The 15,071-nt window shown below is 45.3% G+C and overlaps 1 protein-coding gene across 3 annotated transcripts in view; it reads right to left on the reverse strand.

The window, feature by feature from the left end:
* Positions 1-7,777: 7,777 nt before the first annotated feature.
* Positions 7,778-15,071, reverse strand: part of VWA5B1 (von Willebrand factor A domain containing 5B1) — a 37,462-nt gene continuing 30,168 nt past the window's right edge. For all 3 annotated transcript variants that reach the window (XM_089534440.1, XM_089534439.1, XM_089534441.1), the window contains exons 17-23: positions 14,256-14,576; positions 13,620-13,757; positions 12,350-12,484; positions 11,809-11,883; positions 11,472-11,532; positions 11,167-11,290; positions 7,778-10,331 (exon numbers count right to left, since the gene is read on the reverse strand). In XM_089534440.1, the coding sequence (XP_089390566.1) occupies positions 9,642-10,331; positions 11,167-11,290; positions 11,472-11,532; positions 11,809-11,883; positions 12,350-12,484; positions 13,620-13,757; positions 14,256-14,576 (1,544 nt within the window). In that variant the 3' untranslated portion in view covers positions 7,778-9,641. The remainder of the gene's footprint in view (positions 10,332-11,166; positions 11,291-11,471; positions 11,533-11,808; positions 11,884-12,349; positions 12,485-13,619; positions 13,758-14,255; positions 14,577-15,071) is intronic.

Raw genomic sequence — 15,071 nt, forward strand, 5'->3', positions numbered from 1 at the left:
GGGACTTCCAGTTCCCAAAGAAGAAGCCAGGAGAATGTAAGAGGGGCACATGGTTTTGGATTGGGAATGGTGGGCGAAGGGCTGGTGTGCCAGTTTGTTCAGGGACTGGTATCATCCATGTCAGTGCCTTTATAATCCTAGGCTGCATAGATTATAGTGTCTAGATCGAAGAAAGTCATAGTGCCACTCTATTCTGCTTTGGTCACCTGGAATATTGTGTCCATTTCTGGACACCGCAATTCAAAAAGGATGTTGAGAAGCAGGAGCGTGTCCAGAGGAGGGCAACCAAAAAGCTTGCAGGGGAATTTGGTGCTGGTTTTGTGTCTTGTAAAGGTATGGCCCTAATACAGTCTTTGGGATTGGGAACAAACGGTCCTCACGATAGCCTTCTCACATCGTTCATCCTCATCCTTGCATCTTCTTTCCTTCTTCCCGGCTGTTCTGAGGCTCCTCTTCCAGGTGACCTGCAACCAACTTGATGCTATTGTGGTACCCGTCACCGTGGCAACCGGGAAGAGTGCCACATCACCCACGGAGCATCACCCACGTTCACCGGCTTTGTGGGGCAATTCTCCCACGGCACTTTGCTGACCTACATTTCCGGCAACAAGGTCCATTTCGTTTTTCTCTCCTTCCTCTGAAGCTGTGGAGTGTCGCTGAATTAAACAGGGCCAAGCCGGGCTTAGTTCTTTCCCCAGAAAAGTAGGTTTAGGAATCATGCACGAGTGGCAAAGCAAAAGGAGCTAGGTACAGTTAAAACCTATTGAACCCAATCGATTAAAAAAAACACTTTTCTTTCTGAGGAAGTAGACTTAATGCATCTGAAGAAATGCATCTGAGCAAGTAGATGTACAAATGCATCCGAGGAAGTAGACTTAAGTCTATGCAAGCTCATGCTTCCAACCTCTTTCAGTTGGTCCCAAAGGTGCGACAAGATCTCTCCACATACCGTGTAGTAATTTCTTACTCTTTGTTTTGCACTTCGTGGTTGTCACCTCCAGTAGTGGGTTGTGGTTGTTGTTATTATTTTTTGCAAACACATTCACATGGATAGACACATCCCACGGCGATCCACTGTCCATCCCACTCACCATCTGGAGCTTCAGCATCACATGGGACCGTTTCAATTCTCCTTTCCCGGCTCCCGCCTACCTCCTGCCTTTCATTGCAGCCTCTGCTAGGTGTGAACAAGCCCCACTTCTGCCAGTCATGCGCTGGCAAAGCATCTGAGCATTAAAATAAAAAGACTCCAATATAGCCTTACGCAAGGAGACGGAAGACTTTCAAAAGCTTTAAACCAAAGGTGGGGAATGGAAGGTGATCCGTGAGCCACTTTTCTGCCTCGGAGGGGCATAGGCTTCCAAAAATACTAGCCAAACCCAAACTAAGGCCCCAATCCCACTTACAGATAAATCAGTGTACGATCTGAATCGATGGATCGATTCAACATCGGAGCGTGGTCCCCACTACATTTGCCCCGATCGCGTTTTCTGTCATTTTCTGGCATCAAAATAAGCCACTTGTGGCTCACATTCACGAACGAATCAATTCAAAATGGACCTGATCCAGCCGTCCGAAGGGCAAATTTAAATTGATTCTGATCCGCATCTGGTTCACACTTGCGCGGAATCAGTTTAGCAAAAAAGACACAGAAAACATCAGCGTCAAAAAGACGCGGGTTAAATGGGTCTGGCGCATGGCCCACCCTCTCTGAAATGCTTCAGCGATTTGGTTTAAGTGGGAACCAAGGTCCTTTGAACCAGTTCGAACTGAATTGTGATCCGGTTTAAAAGGTAGTGGGAATGAGGCCCAAACGTACCCTTCTGGTTTTGAAAAACTGGCACATATTTATAAATATTATACAAGGGAGGACCCTCCTGCAACTAACCAAAAAGATGGATTGCTCAAGCGGTGATTTCCAAACTCTGGTCCTCCGGTCCAAACCCTATTCGAAGATCTCCAAAGATGGAGACTCTATCACCTTTTGAGGCAATCTATTCCACTGTCCAATAGTCAAGATCTTCCTAATATTTAGGCAAAACCCCTTTTCTTCCCATTTGGACCCATTGGTTTGTGATCTAGCTTCTGGAGCAGCACTGTGAATACTGGTGTCCCTTTCTGGTGGTCTCCTACCCAAGGACTAACAAGGCCTGACCCTACTTAGCTTTGGATACCAGACAAAATTGGGCGACTTCAAAAAGGGACGGCAGAGGTAATCTAAGGTCCGAAACACACTCCAGAAATAATCCAGTTTGAGACCACTTTAACTGCCCTGGCCAGTGCTAGGGGATACTGGGAGCGGCAGTTTTGTGGGACATGTAGAGTTTGTTGGAGAGTTCTGGTGCCACCATAAACTACAATTCCCACGATTTCCTAGCACTCAGCCAGCGCAGTTAAAGTAGCCTCAAAACTGGATTATTTCTCCAGTGTGCACTGGACCTACGACTAGATATTTTAAGGTTAAAAACATATATCTTTCTCTCTCACGGCAAGGACAAATCATTGTGTGAAGTCGGAGGCTTTGGTGGCCGGCATCCATCATATTTGGGGGGTCTTTCAGGGCTGTGTGGCCACGTTCTTGAAGAGCTTGTCCCTGACATCTTCTGTCTTGTTGATCACGCAAGGGCAAACCAGAGAATCCGCAACCCATCATCCAAGCTGCGGATAAAAAATGTGCAATTTTGCAACCAAATGAAATAAGATAAAAAAATAAGATAAAAAATCCCTCTCCAAAAAACTTGTCCAGGTTAGACTATCATGCCTTTTGGGTCTCTCTTGCACCCTGCCTTGCTTGTCTCTGTTTGCAGCTTTCTAGCATTTCCATCCAAGGCCTCCCCATTTCACAGTTGACTTCTCCTGCCAGAAAAAGCTCTGGACCAACTGACCGGCTTTTGATTTAAAGGACGGCGGGGCTTTGATGCTCCTAATTTCCTTCATCTCTTCTGCAGTGCATCATTTTGCAAGGGAGGAGGGTGAGGGAGAAGCGGAGGAAGCCCGCAGTGGGAGCATTGCTATTGCAAGACAGCGTCCCTCTCTCTCTCTCTCTCTCTCTCTCTCTCTCTCTCGCCAAAACCCAGGAGAAACCACTGGAGGAAATCACTAGCATTAAATATTCTGCCAGAAATAATGAGAATTGTAACTAGCAGCGGGGTTTGCGGGGGGAGTCCTGCTTTTGGCTCCTGGGACCCGGGATGGAAAGATGGTCGCAATATTTGATCCGCTTCCGGTGGGTATCAAAGCCCACCGTCCTCCTCTCCGTATCGAATCTCTTGGCTTCATTTGTGCGGAAGGTTTTACATTTTAAATAGCTGTGTTAGAGAAGGAGGAGGAAGTCAACCCCTACGGCTTTTACCTGACCTTTCAGTCAAGGCCAGAGCCACTCATGTTGGGAGAAGAGTCTTTAAATAAAGACAGGGGCCTGTTACGGACTGCCAAAATAAAGCTGCTTTGGGTCTCTTTGGAGGTATGCTGTTTAAATGATGCATGGGTCATAAGAGTCCAGAGGTCGTGCCAAAGCCACACTCCATTCCTAAGCACTGGAGGGCAGCTTTGGTGCAGCTTCCGGATTCTTAGGATGCATGCATCATTTAAATAGCATACCTCCAAAGAGACCCAAAGCAGCTTTATTTTGGCAGTCTGTAACAGGCCTGGGATATTAAAAAATGATCCGTGTCGGGTATGAAATATACCACCAGTAAGTATGGCACTGCTTTAGATAGTGCCATACCTCCGGATAGTATATGTCATACCTGACGCGGATCATATCTTAATATACCGGTGTTGGTGGAAGCGGGCTGCTGGTTCCTTCTCACACACTTTCTGGTGGAGCAAAAATGCTGAAAGGGTCTGGAAACCACCAAGCTCTATGAGGAGTGACTGAGGGAGCTGGGGATGTTTGGCCTGGAGAAGAGAAGGTTGAGAAGTGATATGATAGCCCTGTTTAAATACTTGAAGGGATGTCATATTGAGGAGGGAGCAAGCTTGTTTTCTGCTGCTCCAGAGAATAGGACCCAATGGAGCAATGGGTTCAAACTACAGGAAAAGAGATGTCAATCTCTAATGTCCTTTCCATTTAACCAGGTGACTAATGTGCCTCACATTCTGGGCTCCCTGTGTACAACTGGCTTTCCCTTATGTGCTCTGTCTTTATTTATTTGTTTTAATACATATAAACAAAATAATAAAAGATGCTTTCCTCAGTTATTTACAATATGGGGGATTATATAACATACAATCCCAACATAAATGCACATTGTAATTTCCTTGGTCCCTCTGGTCTCATATCTTCTCATTATTTCCATATCCTTATTTTTTTTAACTATATGAGTTATGTTCCTTTTCAATAAAGTTTTCGTAAACTTTATTCCATACCCTGACTTTTCCCCTTTGCAATCATTTAATGCCCTAAACAAATTATCATGCTTCCCGTTCCTTTCAATACCTATATACCAATATAACAGTATCAGAGACCATTCCTTCTCTACTGCCTCCATGCATTTATAGTTTATGCGGCAAGTTAGTTTGTCCATTTCACACGTTGAAAATCTTGGCCGTTTTACTCGGTGTTAGGTACCACGTCTGTTCCACCTTCCAGAAATGGTCACGTAAATTTGGGGACTTATTCCAACTGCCTGTATCAATAATTTGTCTGCAGTCTGAGGCCCATTTAATCATAACATCTGATATCAGTTCTCATTTTTTAGACATCCTAAAATTTTTCTTTTAAAGACTTGCTTCAAGAGCGGCAAGTCCAAAGCCAGAGGCGACATACGACGGAGCTAGCCTGGTTCGCCATTTTGTGTAGGAAGCTCAGTCCGCAACTTTGGATGGCCATCTGTCTGCAACTATAAGTTGCAGTGCTTCTTTATTGCAAGAGAGAAAGGCTTTGACACATAGCAATGGATTCAAAGCTACAGGGAAAGAGATTCCATGGAAACATTAGGAAGAACTTCCTGATGTTTGACAGTGGAAGACGCTGCCTTGGAAAGTGGTGGAGTCTCCTTCTTTGGAGGTTTTTAAGCAAAGACTAGATAGTCATCTGCCAATAATGCTTTAATGGTGTGGAGTCGAAGGCTTTCATGGCCGGCATCCATAGTTTCTTGTGGGGTTTTTGGGCTCTGTGGCCATGTTCTAGAAGAGTTTATTCCTGACGTTTCACCAGCATCTGTGGCTGGCATCTTCAGAGAATGTTTCAGCATTATATATACCCCACTCTCTTCCATGCCATCATTCTCTGAAGATGCCAGCCACAGATGCTGGCGAAACGTCAGGAAGAAACTCCTCTAGAACATGGCCACGTACCCCGAAAACCGCACAAAAAACTTTAATGGTGTCTTCCTGCACGGCAGAATAGGGTTGGATTAGATGGCCCTTTGGGGTCTCTTCCAGCTCAAGGATTCTAGGACCTTAAAGTGGGGAGTCCATAGTAACGTTTTCCAAAAAAAGGCCAGTGGGGGAGCATAGCATTGGGACTTCGCATTGCCATGCGCAGGGAGCAAGAAATCAGATAGCAAAGAGAAGGGTATGGAATCGCTGCCTTGGCAAAGAACTTTTTCTTTGTCTTTAGCATCTGTTGAGGAACCAGGAGGAGGAGGAAAGGTGTGGATGAAATTGCTAGCGAAGAACGGAGCCTAGCAGCACAGCACCGCCTAGTGACTCCATGAAGGATGCAAGGAACTTACCTTGCAAGAATTGAACTTTTGGCCAGGATCTCCTTTCTGGGAGACTATCTGCAGGAAGCTACTTGGGAAAAACCCAGGATCCCATAGAATGAAGCTACAGCATCTAAAGCAGTATCAAAATGCATTCTTTCTACAGTGGAGATGCACCCAGAGTTGGCTGGACGGAAATGAAGAACAAGATGCGGAATCCATCACGTTTGGCTGATATTTGGCTCCTATGCCATGCAAAAGAGGTGTTGAGAACCAGTGTTGTGGTTTGAGCATAGGATTACAACCCTGGAGACCAGGGTTCAAATTCTTACTCATCCGTGGAAACCGTGGGTGATCTTAGGCAAACCACATTCTTTCATCCTCAGAGGAAGGCAAGGCAAATTGTCTCTCAACAAATCTTACCAAAAAGAAAGCCCCATGATAGGTTCGCCTTTGGGTCTCCATAAGTCAGAAATGGCTGGAAGGCACACAACAACAACAACGAACTTGAGTTTTCTTTGGGGGAACAGAAATGAGAGTTGAACCAGGTGCTCACACTTGGAATCAGAAAAACAACTCTGTAAGCGTGCTGCTCAAGAGTGCATTCAAGAACACCATGGAGACGCATGGATTTCTAAATATACCTGTCTCCTAATGATCAGCTAGAACAAACCGAGGGTTGGGCAGCAGGAGGGAAGAACATCCATAGACCTTTTCCGATGCCCCTGGTTTTAAATCGTGCAGCTGAAATTGCGCTCGGATGATTTACTGTCATTTCTGGGATGGTTCTTGTGCTTTAAAGGGATGGAGGTGGACATCCGACAGCTCCAACCTCCCCGAAAATAATCTCTAGCCATTGCTTACAACCTTGCTTTTTATACTTAAAGGCATCCTTATATATAAAGAATTCAAAGGTCTAGCCAGTCTGTAGAATTAGTAAGTAGAAAGATGTTGCAGCATCTTTGAGATTCACTGAAAAAAAGAAGTTGGCAGCAGGAGCTTTCCTAGACTTAAGCCGACCTCCTCAGATGCATTGCATTTCATAGACCGAAGTCTATGAATGTTCATGCATCTCAAAGGTGCGACAAGATCTCTCTACATACTTATATATTAAGAAGTGACACAGGGGAACACAAATGCGTTCAGTGATTCTCCGTTTATTTGCACGCGGATGCTTCCGAAAGAGAAAACCAACACAAGAAACAAGCCCCCCCGCTCCCCAAAAATGAAAATCCAAAGAAAACAGAAACCATGCAGCCAACTTTTGCCAAAGTTGCACAATGCCAAGCCTGTCTGTCTCTCTTCTCGCAAGCTTCACCCACACTATATATATATATATATATATATATATGGTTTAAAACTACTTGGATACAAATTTCTCAGGCATTTTTGGATGTCTTTTGTTGCTTCAAAAAAAGGAAGGAGGAGGACATATCCATCCTGGATTTAGTCTTTGCTATTCCAGATAACGGAACGGGTGCTGGAAGAATAGGACAAAATGGGGGAAGGAATCAAGAAAGGAAAGAATAAGATTGCTTCTGAATTTTTTTCTAGTTGGAAATCTCATTGTTTTTGGGAAAGGGAATTAATGACAAGCCACAGAAGCTTCTGGGTCAGTAGGGCAGTGAATCTGTTCCAGGTTTTTGTCTCAACTTTAATAAAACTACCCAAAGCGATGGCACCTTCTTTCCAAACTAGGTTCGTCCCAATGGGTAGCATTGGGTCCTTATCACACGTGAGACTGGAACTCCGATCCAGAGCCAATCCGAAGTGAAGGGGAAGCAGAGTCAATTCGAATCCAAGGCAATTCCCGTGAGGAATTATCACACGTGACAAACAAAATTGTGGTCATTCCTGAGTCAAAGCAGAGCGGGTGCACATTAAATGACCACACCGGTACATACCATGCAGATTCACCAATGCGAATTGGGACCCTTGCGCATGTTCAGTGGGGGTCTGAACACATTGTGAACCTTTGCACTTCCAGGAATGTCACCTGTCCCTACATGCCCTCTGCTTCATCTGAATGTATCACCGGCAAAATAATAATAATAATAATAATTATTATTATTATTATTATTTTGCAGTGAAATAATTTATTAATAATAATAATAATATTTCCTTAATAATGATAATAATAAAAATTTTCTTTCACTGTAAAATAATCAGTGTAGAAGCTGCAGGTTTACTTGGAAGTAAATCCTTTGGATCTGAAGGAGACCCATTTTGTAGGATTGCAGAAATGATCCGGTTTCCCTTATTCTCCATGCTCCCTAAAGTACCATCTCCCTGAATCCAATCCACTCTCCTTCCCTTTGTAACAGTTGCCTTCTCTTAGGTTGCATCCGCACTGGGAAATAATCTGGTTTGACTCCACTTGAACTGTCCTGGCTCAGTGCTATGGAATTCTGGAAGTTGGAGTTTGTTGCTACCTCCAGCCTCCAATGGCCCCCTCTGTTGATCCCATCTCTCCTCCCAGCCTCCTGTTTCATTCCCTTCATCCCTGTCAGCTACATCTAAACGTCCGTTCTTGAAGGAGCACCGGATGCAAATGGGGCAAAATTGCAGGGCAGCATCATGGGAAATGTGGGACCTTGGAGGTTTGGGGGGTGTACCAGGACGGAAGCAAAGTTGCATTCCACACCAGACCAATTTGGATTGAAATCGAAGTGAGCTTGAAAATAATTTTTGTGAATTCACTTGTTACCGAACTCACAAAAATCAGGAGTCACTTTGGATTGACTGTGGATTCGCCTTGGAACGACCCCCCATAGAAAGCAATCATGTCTGATAATACATCACATTTTAGCGTGAATCTGCAGTGGCTTTGGATCAGAGCTGCAAAACCCTCCGTGTGATAAGGGCCTTGATAAAGTTCAGACTATAATCCAGAGGGGATTTACCATCTTGCTGACATCAGAGCCAGCGTTAATTGCAAACGATTAAACGTAACTAGTTAATCCTTTTTGTAATAAACAACCAGCCAATTCCTTCCAAGCAAAGCTGTGCAAGGTGCATAAATATATACTTAGCGCACTGATCACTAGACAAAAAAAATTGAGGACACTTTGCTGTCAAGCCAGAAGACGAATAAGAGAGAAGGATATGTTTTGTCCACTTTCAAGACCGGGAAGAGTAGAAACCGCAGGCAGTGAAGTCAAGAGTGGGATGTATAGGGAGACGATAGGGACGTGTCCCATAGGCACTTCAGTTTCAGAATTTGGATACAATTACTTTACTTACTTTACTTTACTTACAGCATCAGACATAACATCAGGCCGCACTCTAATGTTCCTTGGCCACATATTGGAAGGTATGCACATTGGAAGGTATGCAACACCTCCATAGGGAGGAAAAGTAAGGGGCATTACTAGGATAGTGTGCAAGGATGTGAAGCCAGCATGACCTCCAAAAGCAGCATTGATAACCAGATGAAAAGTCCAAATCCACAAACAGGAACATTTCCAGCAGCATTAGGTCAGTGGTGAGCATTGTTCAATAAGGAGCAGAGCAGAGTCGCACCATCCATAACCTCCTTCCCATCCATCTGTCCTCTTGGGATCTAACTCTTTCCTACTTTCATCCTCCCCTGCATGGATAAAGCATTTTAAAACTTTTCTGCCGTTGTACAAAAGTGCACAGGATTTGGCACATTTTGGAGAGATTGGGCATTTTTTTTTTTTTTTTGCACCGATGGCAGTGTTTTGGCACATTGTAATCTTTTTGCATTCTGGGATGTTTTTGGGGTGAAAATTTCATCTGAGAGGAAACGTTTAAATTTCTTGGAGCGGGGCAACTCTGAGAACACTTTTGGGCCGAAAAAGGTGGCTTTTTGCACGGATGGAAGTGCTGCAAAGCAAAATCCCAAATGCCAGAAATCTCAAAACCTCTTGCAAACAGGGCATCTCCGTGTGTTGCAATGCCAGTTCCCATAGAGGAGTCTTCTTGACATCCTTCATCTCTGCTCTTCCCCAATTCCTCCTCTCTTCCTTATACATTGTTGGGGTTGTAACACAACACATTGAACTCCAAGTTTTCATCCCAGTGCCTGAGCAAGACGAAGAGCTGCTGAGCGGCGGCCTTCACTGCGGCCAGGCTTCGGCCTTCGGGGAACACTTGCTCACTCAGCCACAAGCTGGCTTTGGCCGCCACCAACTCCCATTCAATGAAATAGGAGGCCGAGCTGTGCTCCAGCCACGCCAAGGCGATTGCCGTGGCCCAAAACATGCCCTCCGGCTCAGTCTGCTGCTGGAGCTCAATGTCAAAGAGCCACGCCTGAAGTTCGGAGCTCTCCGTCTCGGACCCTCGTCCGCTGTCGGACTGCGACTCTTGGGGTGAAAGGCTGCTCTCTGGTGAGAAGGAGAAACGCTGGATGGTGATGGCTGGTGGGGAGAGCTTCTTCTCGGACCTCAGGCGGCCGGAGAGGTCTTCCGCCACACTGCGAGTCCGGCCGACCTCCCTGTTAGCGTCTTTGTATGATGAGGGGTTTGTGGTGTCCCCTTGGATGTTCTCCCCTGATGGGTCTGCCTTTCTGCAGCCAAAGGAGTTGGCGGAAAGGCTGAGGGACATCCGGTGGCAGGTGAAAGGAGATGTTCTCTTCAGCTTCTCCAGAGGGATGTTGATGGCCTCGCAGAAGGCCTTGTTCAAGAGGAAGGAGCCGCAAGCCAGCTGGAGGGACACCTGAAAGGAAAGGTGGACAGAACATCTTCTTCAGACTCACAGGTCAAGAGGAAACTCAGGGCCCATACAAACAGGCCAAAATAAAGCTGCTTTGGGTCACTTTGGAGGTATGCTGTTTAAATGCTGCATGCATCCTAAGAGTCCAGAAGCTGCGCCAAAGCCATGCTCGAATTCTAAGGACGGAAGTGCAGCTTTGACGCAGCTTCTGGCCTCTTAAGATGTGTGTGTCATTTAAACAGCATACTTCCAAAGTGACCTGAAGCAGCTTTATTATGGCCTGTCTGTACAGGGCCTCAGTTGAAGAAATCATACCCGCCAACTATCCCAGTTTGGCAAGGATAGTCCCAATTGACCCTCTGTCCTCCTCCATTTTCAGCTGCTCTTAACATGTATCAGTTTTATTCTCCTCCTCCTCCTTTCCCCTTTCATTTTCAGATTACTTCACTTGTTGCAAACTGAGTCCAAAGTGCAAATGTAGGGTGTGTCTACACTGTAGATGCAAAGCAGTTTGACATCACTTCAACTGCCATGGCTCCATCTGACAGAAGCTTGGGATTTGTAGTTTGGTGAGGAGACCAGCCCTCTTTGGTACAGAGAAGGCTAAAGACTGTGTAAAATTACACATCCCAGGATTGCATAGGATGGAGTTACACCACTTAAAAGTGGTGTCAAGCACCAGTCTGCCTCACCTTGTAACCTGAGATGACTTTATTTGCATTTGGTAATTCGGATCTCCAAAAATAAGAGACAAAATTCAAACAAGGAGCATTCTGGCAATATTTCTCCAGGCCTTGCCCCAAAAACCTCCTGAGGAGACAGTTCATGAGAAGCTTACAAGGGGCAAGTAGTCAGCATTTTGGTTCTCGCTATCCAAATTTGGCTCGCTGGTCCTGGAGGGAGATTTACCCATGAAGCCTCGGGCCGCTCGGGTCAGCAACCTGGTTTTGTTAAAGGTCAGCCTGGACAAGAAAAGGGTGTAAGATCAGGAACATAAGAAATGTGCTGGATCAAACCGAAGGTCTGCCTAGTCCAGTGTTGGGGATGACCCACCAGGCCCTTGTTTAAGGACAGCAACCAAAGGCTGCCCTGAGGTCCTCTTTCAATGAGGGTGGAAACGGATCTAGCAAAGGACAGCCTTACCTAGCTGCAAAAAAGCCCTCCAAAGATTTCTGGGAGGAAACCGAAGGACTTCTCAGTGGCACTGGAGAGAAAAGCAAATAAACGAGAAATAAAACCAGAGACAGAAAAGAGATGTGGATCAGATACTAAAACGATGGGAGCGAGCCATTAAAAAGATAACCCTCATGCCTAGTTCTAATTTGGATTCTGTTGTGCCATCTGTTGTTGCGGCCCAAAGGTGCACTGCTGTGTTTCTCTCCTAGGAGCTTTGACCAAAGCTATCCATCTCTATAGTAGATGCAACAAGGTTATAAATCAGCCAAAGGCCTCTTCCAGGGTTCTGTGGATTTTTCCTTACCGTCTGGAAAAGTGTAGCGATCCCATCCAGAGGAGGAAGGAGTGCTGCACGGAGACAAGTTGTTCTCTTCAGCATCTGCAGGTCAGATTGGAAAGGAACAGGACCAGTTAGTATACTTTTCCATAGCAGCACACAGGAAGCAGTGTGGCGTAGTGGTTTGAGTGTTGGATTATGACTCTGGAGACCAGGGTTCAGTTCCCAGCTCTGCCATGAAACCCATTGGGTGACCTTAGACAAGTCAAGGGCTCTCAGCTTCAGGAGAAAGCAATGGCAAACTCCATCTGAACAAACCTTACCAAGAAAATCCCACAATAGGTTAGCCTTAGGGTCACCACAGGAAATGACTTGAAGGCATACAACAACAAACAGAGAATTGGTCTCTCTTGGCTATCATATTGGATGATGTATTTTGGCATTTAATAGAATGCCATGCCATGGGGAACATGGAGGACATGGTAGCATGGAGCGACTCTGTTTTCTGCTGCTACAAAGTCATGGAACTGACCCAATGGATTCAAAGGCATAATGAGCCATATCTTACTCATGTTATGGAATCCATCATCTGCTCCGTCTTGACTGGAGGTTGACTTGGTGCCTCCCAGCCCAGTAGAAGACGCCCGGTGTCTCCGGCTCTCAGAAACCGAAATCCGTTGGCTGCCTGGTTTCAGAGCCGGACCTTGGCACAAATCAAAAGAAATTGTCAGAGCTTGGGAAGTTATTTTGTAAAAAGGCTAGCTGGCATCCTCCTTGGGGCTTTTATCTTCATAACTGGCCTTATGTGCTTTCGTAATGTCCACATTCACCCAGAGACTGCCACGACATTACAAACTATAGGCATCCATTGCACAGTGGTGGAGTGACTGATGCACCATGGTCACTGAAGTGCATCAGGGAACTCCTTGATGTGCATCCGGAAACTGGTTAGGAACTGCCAGAGCACAACCAAATTTCTCTGATGGGCATCAGAAATGCACTATTGCAAGTTCTTGGAGGTACATCTTTGCTGGCTTTCATTGTGTTTCTGCAATGTAGCTGCGCATGCATGGAGTTCTGAAACACAGACTGTGATGTAAGATCTCAGCCATTATCTGTTCCCATGATTCACTGTAGCATTTGAATGCTATAATGGGTGTACCGGGTGCTACCAAATCTTTGGTGGTGTCTCCTTCACGAGATGAAGGAGACGCCATAGTTCACGAAGGATGCCAACAATCTGGAAGATGTCCAGAGAAAGGCAACCAAGATGATCAAAAGTCTGGAAACTAAGCCCTATGAGTGGAACCACTTAGGGAGCTGCATATGTTCAGTTTGGAGAAGACTGAGAGATGTCAAGGTGGTTTAAATATCCTTTAAATATCCAAAGGGATCATGTAGAAGATGGGACAAACTTCTTCTCTGCTGCCCTAGAGGTGAAGACGTAGAGTAACGGATTCAAATTAGAAGAGAAGAGATTCCACCCAAACTTGAGGAAGATCTGGGCTCTCTCCGTTTGAAGGTCTTTAAGCAGAGGTTGAATGGGCATCTTTTAGGAGTGCGTTATTTGTGCATTCCTGAACAGTAAGGGTTGGAATAGATGACCTCCAACTCTATGATTCTAAGGCCACTTCTCAGGGATACAACTATTATTGAGTATAATAATAATAATAATAATAATAATAATAATAATAATTATTATTATTATTATTATTATTGAGTATACAATAGCAGTGGAGTCCTACATTGGCAGAAGGCCACACTATATGGCCCCTGGAATCCCTTCCAACTCTATGATTCCAACTCTATGATTCCAACTCCAGCCGAGCTCTTCTTACCTGCGTTTGAGTATTCAACCACAGTTGGCAAGTAGCTGTTGCTGCTCAGGTCAACTGGTAGGAAGGCTGTGTATTTGCTGATCACATTGCAGGCTTTGCTGGTGTGTACGGCATTGACATGGTACCGCCGTCCCGACCCTGTTGGGGGACCAAGAATGGCGATTAGACTGGATTTCACTTATTTATTTAACAGAGGTCCCAGTTTCCCCAGTACGGGACCCAAGGTGGTTCAATGACAGGGGTCAAAACAGAACCCAGCTTTGAAAAGCGTTTTCAAAACTACACAACCAAGGCTATTACAAACAGCACCAGTTTTAAACCATATAACCACAAATGCTTGTAAGAAGGAAGCGGAGGCCACATGCCTTCATGCAAAGGAGAATTGTGCCCCCTAGAGATATATGAGAGCATGGCTCCTCTTTAAACAAGGTATAGGTGGAGTGGCAGCATGCCTGGTTTTTAGGTAGCAACGAATCAATAAATGCACACTTGCAATTTCATTTTAGCAGCACAAGCACAGAATTTACTAACGGTAGGGTCACCTATGGACCTGGAAAAAATAGGAGTGGGGCCCACATGGCCACGATTTGCCATCTCAATGTTCCCCCCCAAAAAGTAGAGCTCTCCATGGGTTACCATGCTCAATTTCGGTCTCCCTTTCGGCCAGCTGTTCAAAATCCCGAATAACCGACTTGGCAGCTAGATGGTGGAAGGTCTCGTTCCAGAGGTCCTCTTCCTCATCGCCCTTCTTCTCTCTGCTTTGGAAAAGGTGTCCGATGTCAAAAGCAATCTCCCACTGGACCGGTTCGTTGTTCTGCAAGCCTTTCACCACGGCTTTACAGATGGACTTTGGGGAACGTCGCAGGCTGCCGCCAGTGGACCCAGTCTCCAGATCGTGGACTTCCCAATCGGATGAAGTCTCTGTTTCGAAGTTGAAGGAAGGATGGTGGGCAGAATCTACAGGAGAGACAGAGAGAGGGAGATCTCATAACCAGGGATGGGAATGCAAACCATCATCCCCTGAAGGAGGTTGAAAACACAACGCTCTGAACAGCCACCTGGATGCAGCCCAGTTTTGTCTTTCGCAACCGAAGAAGGCAGAAGCCAACACAGTTTCGCTCATATTTTTCTGTTTTAATCACTTCAATGTGTGGAGAGAGGCATATATGCAGTCACCAAATAGCTCTTCGGACAAGTGTTGCTCTGGCTCCTCGAAAGATGCAGTTACTCACTTTGATCACATATTTTTTAAACATGACTCATGTGCAACAGAAATATTATTTTAAGGAGAGTCGGTCATCCATATTAACGGGTTCTTTATCCACAGATTCAACCTCTCATGGTTTGAATATCTATATCTATATCTATATCTCTATCTATATATTCATGGATAAAGAATCTGTGACTACAGAGGACTGACACTAAGCAAATCAAGGTTTGCTTTTTGGAATA

Source organism: Sceloporus occidentalis, unplaced genomic scaffold (genome assembly GCF_023333645.1).
Source record: "Sceloporus occidentalis isolate IW3139 unplaced genomic scaffold, rSceOcc1.0.p SCAF_8, whole genome shotgun sequence".
Lineage (NCBI taxonomy): Eukaryota > Metazoa > Chordata > Lepidosauria > Squamata > Phrynosomatidae > Sceloporus > Sceloporus occidentalis.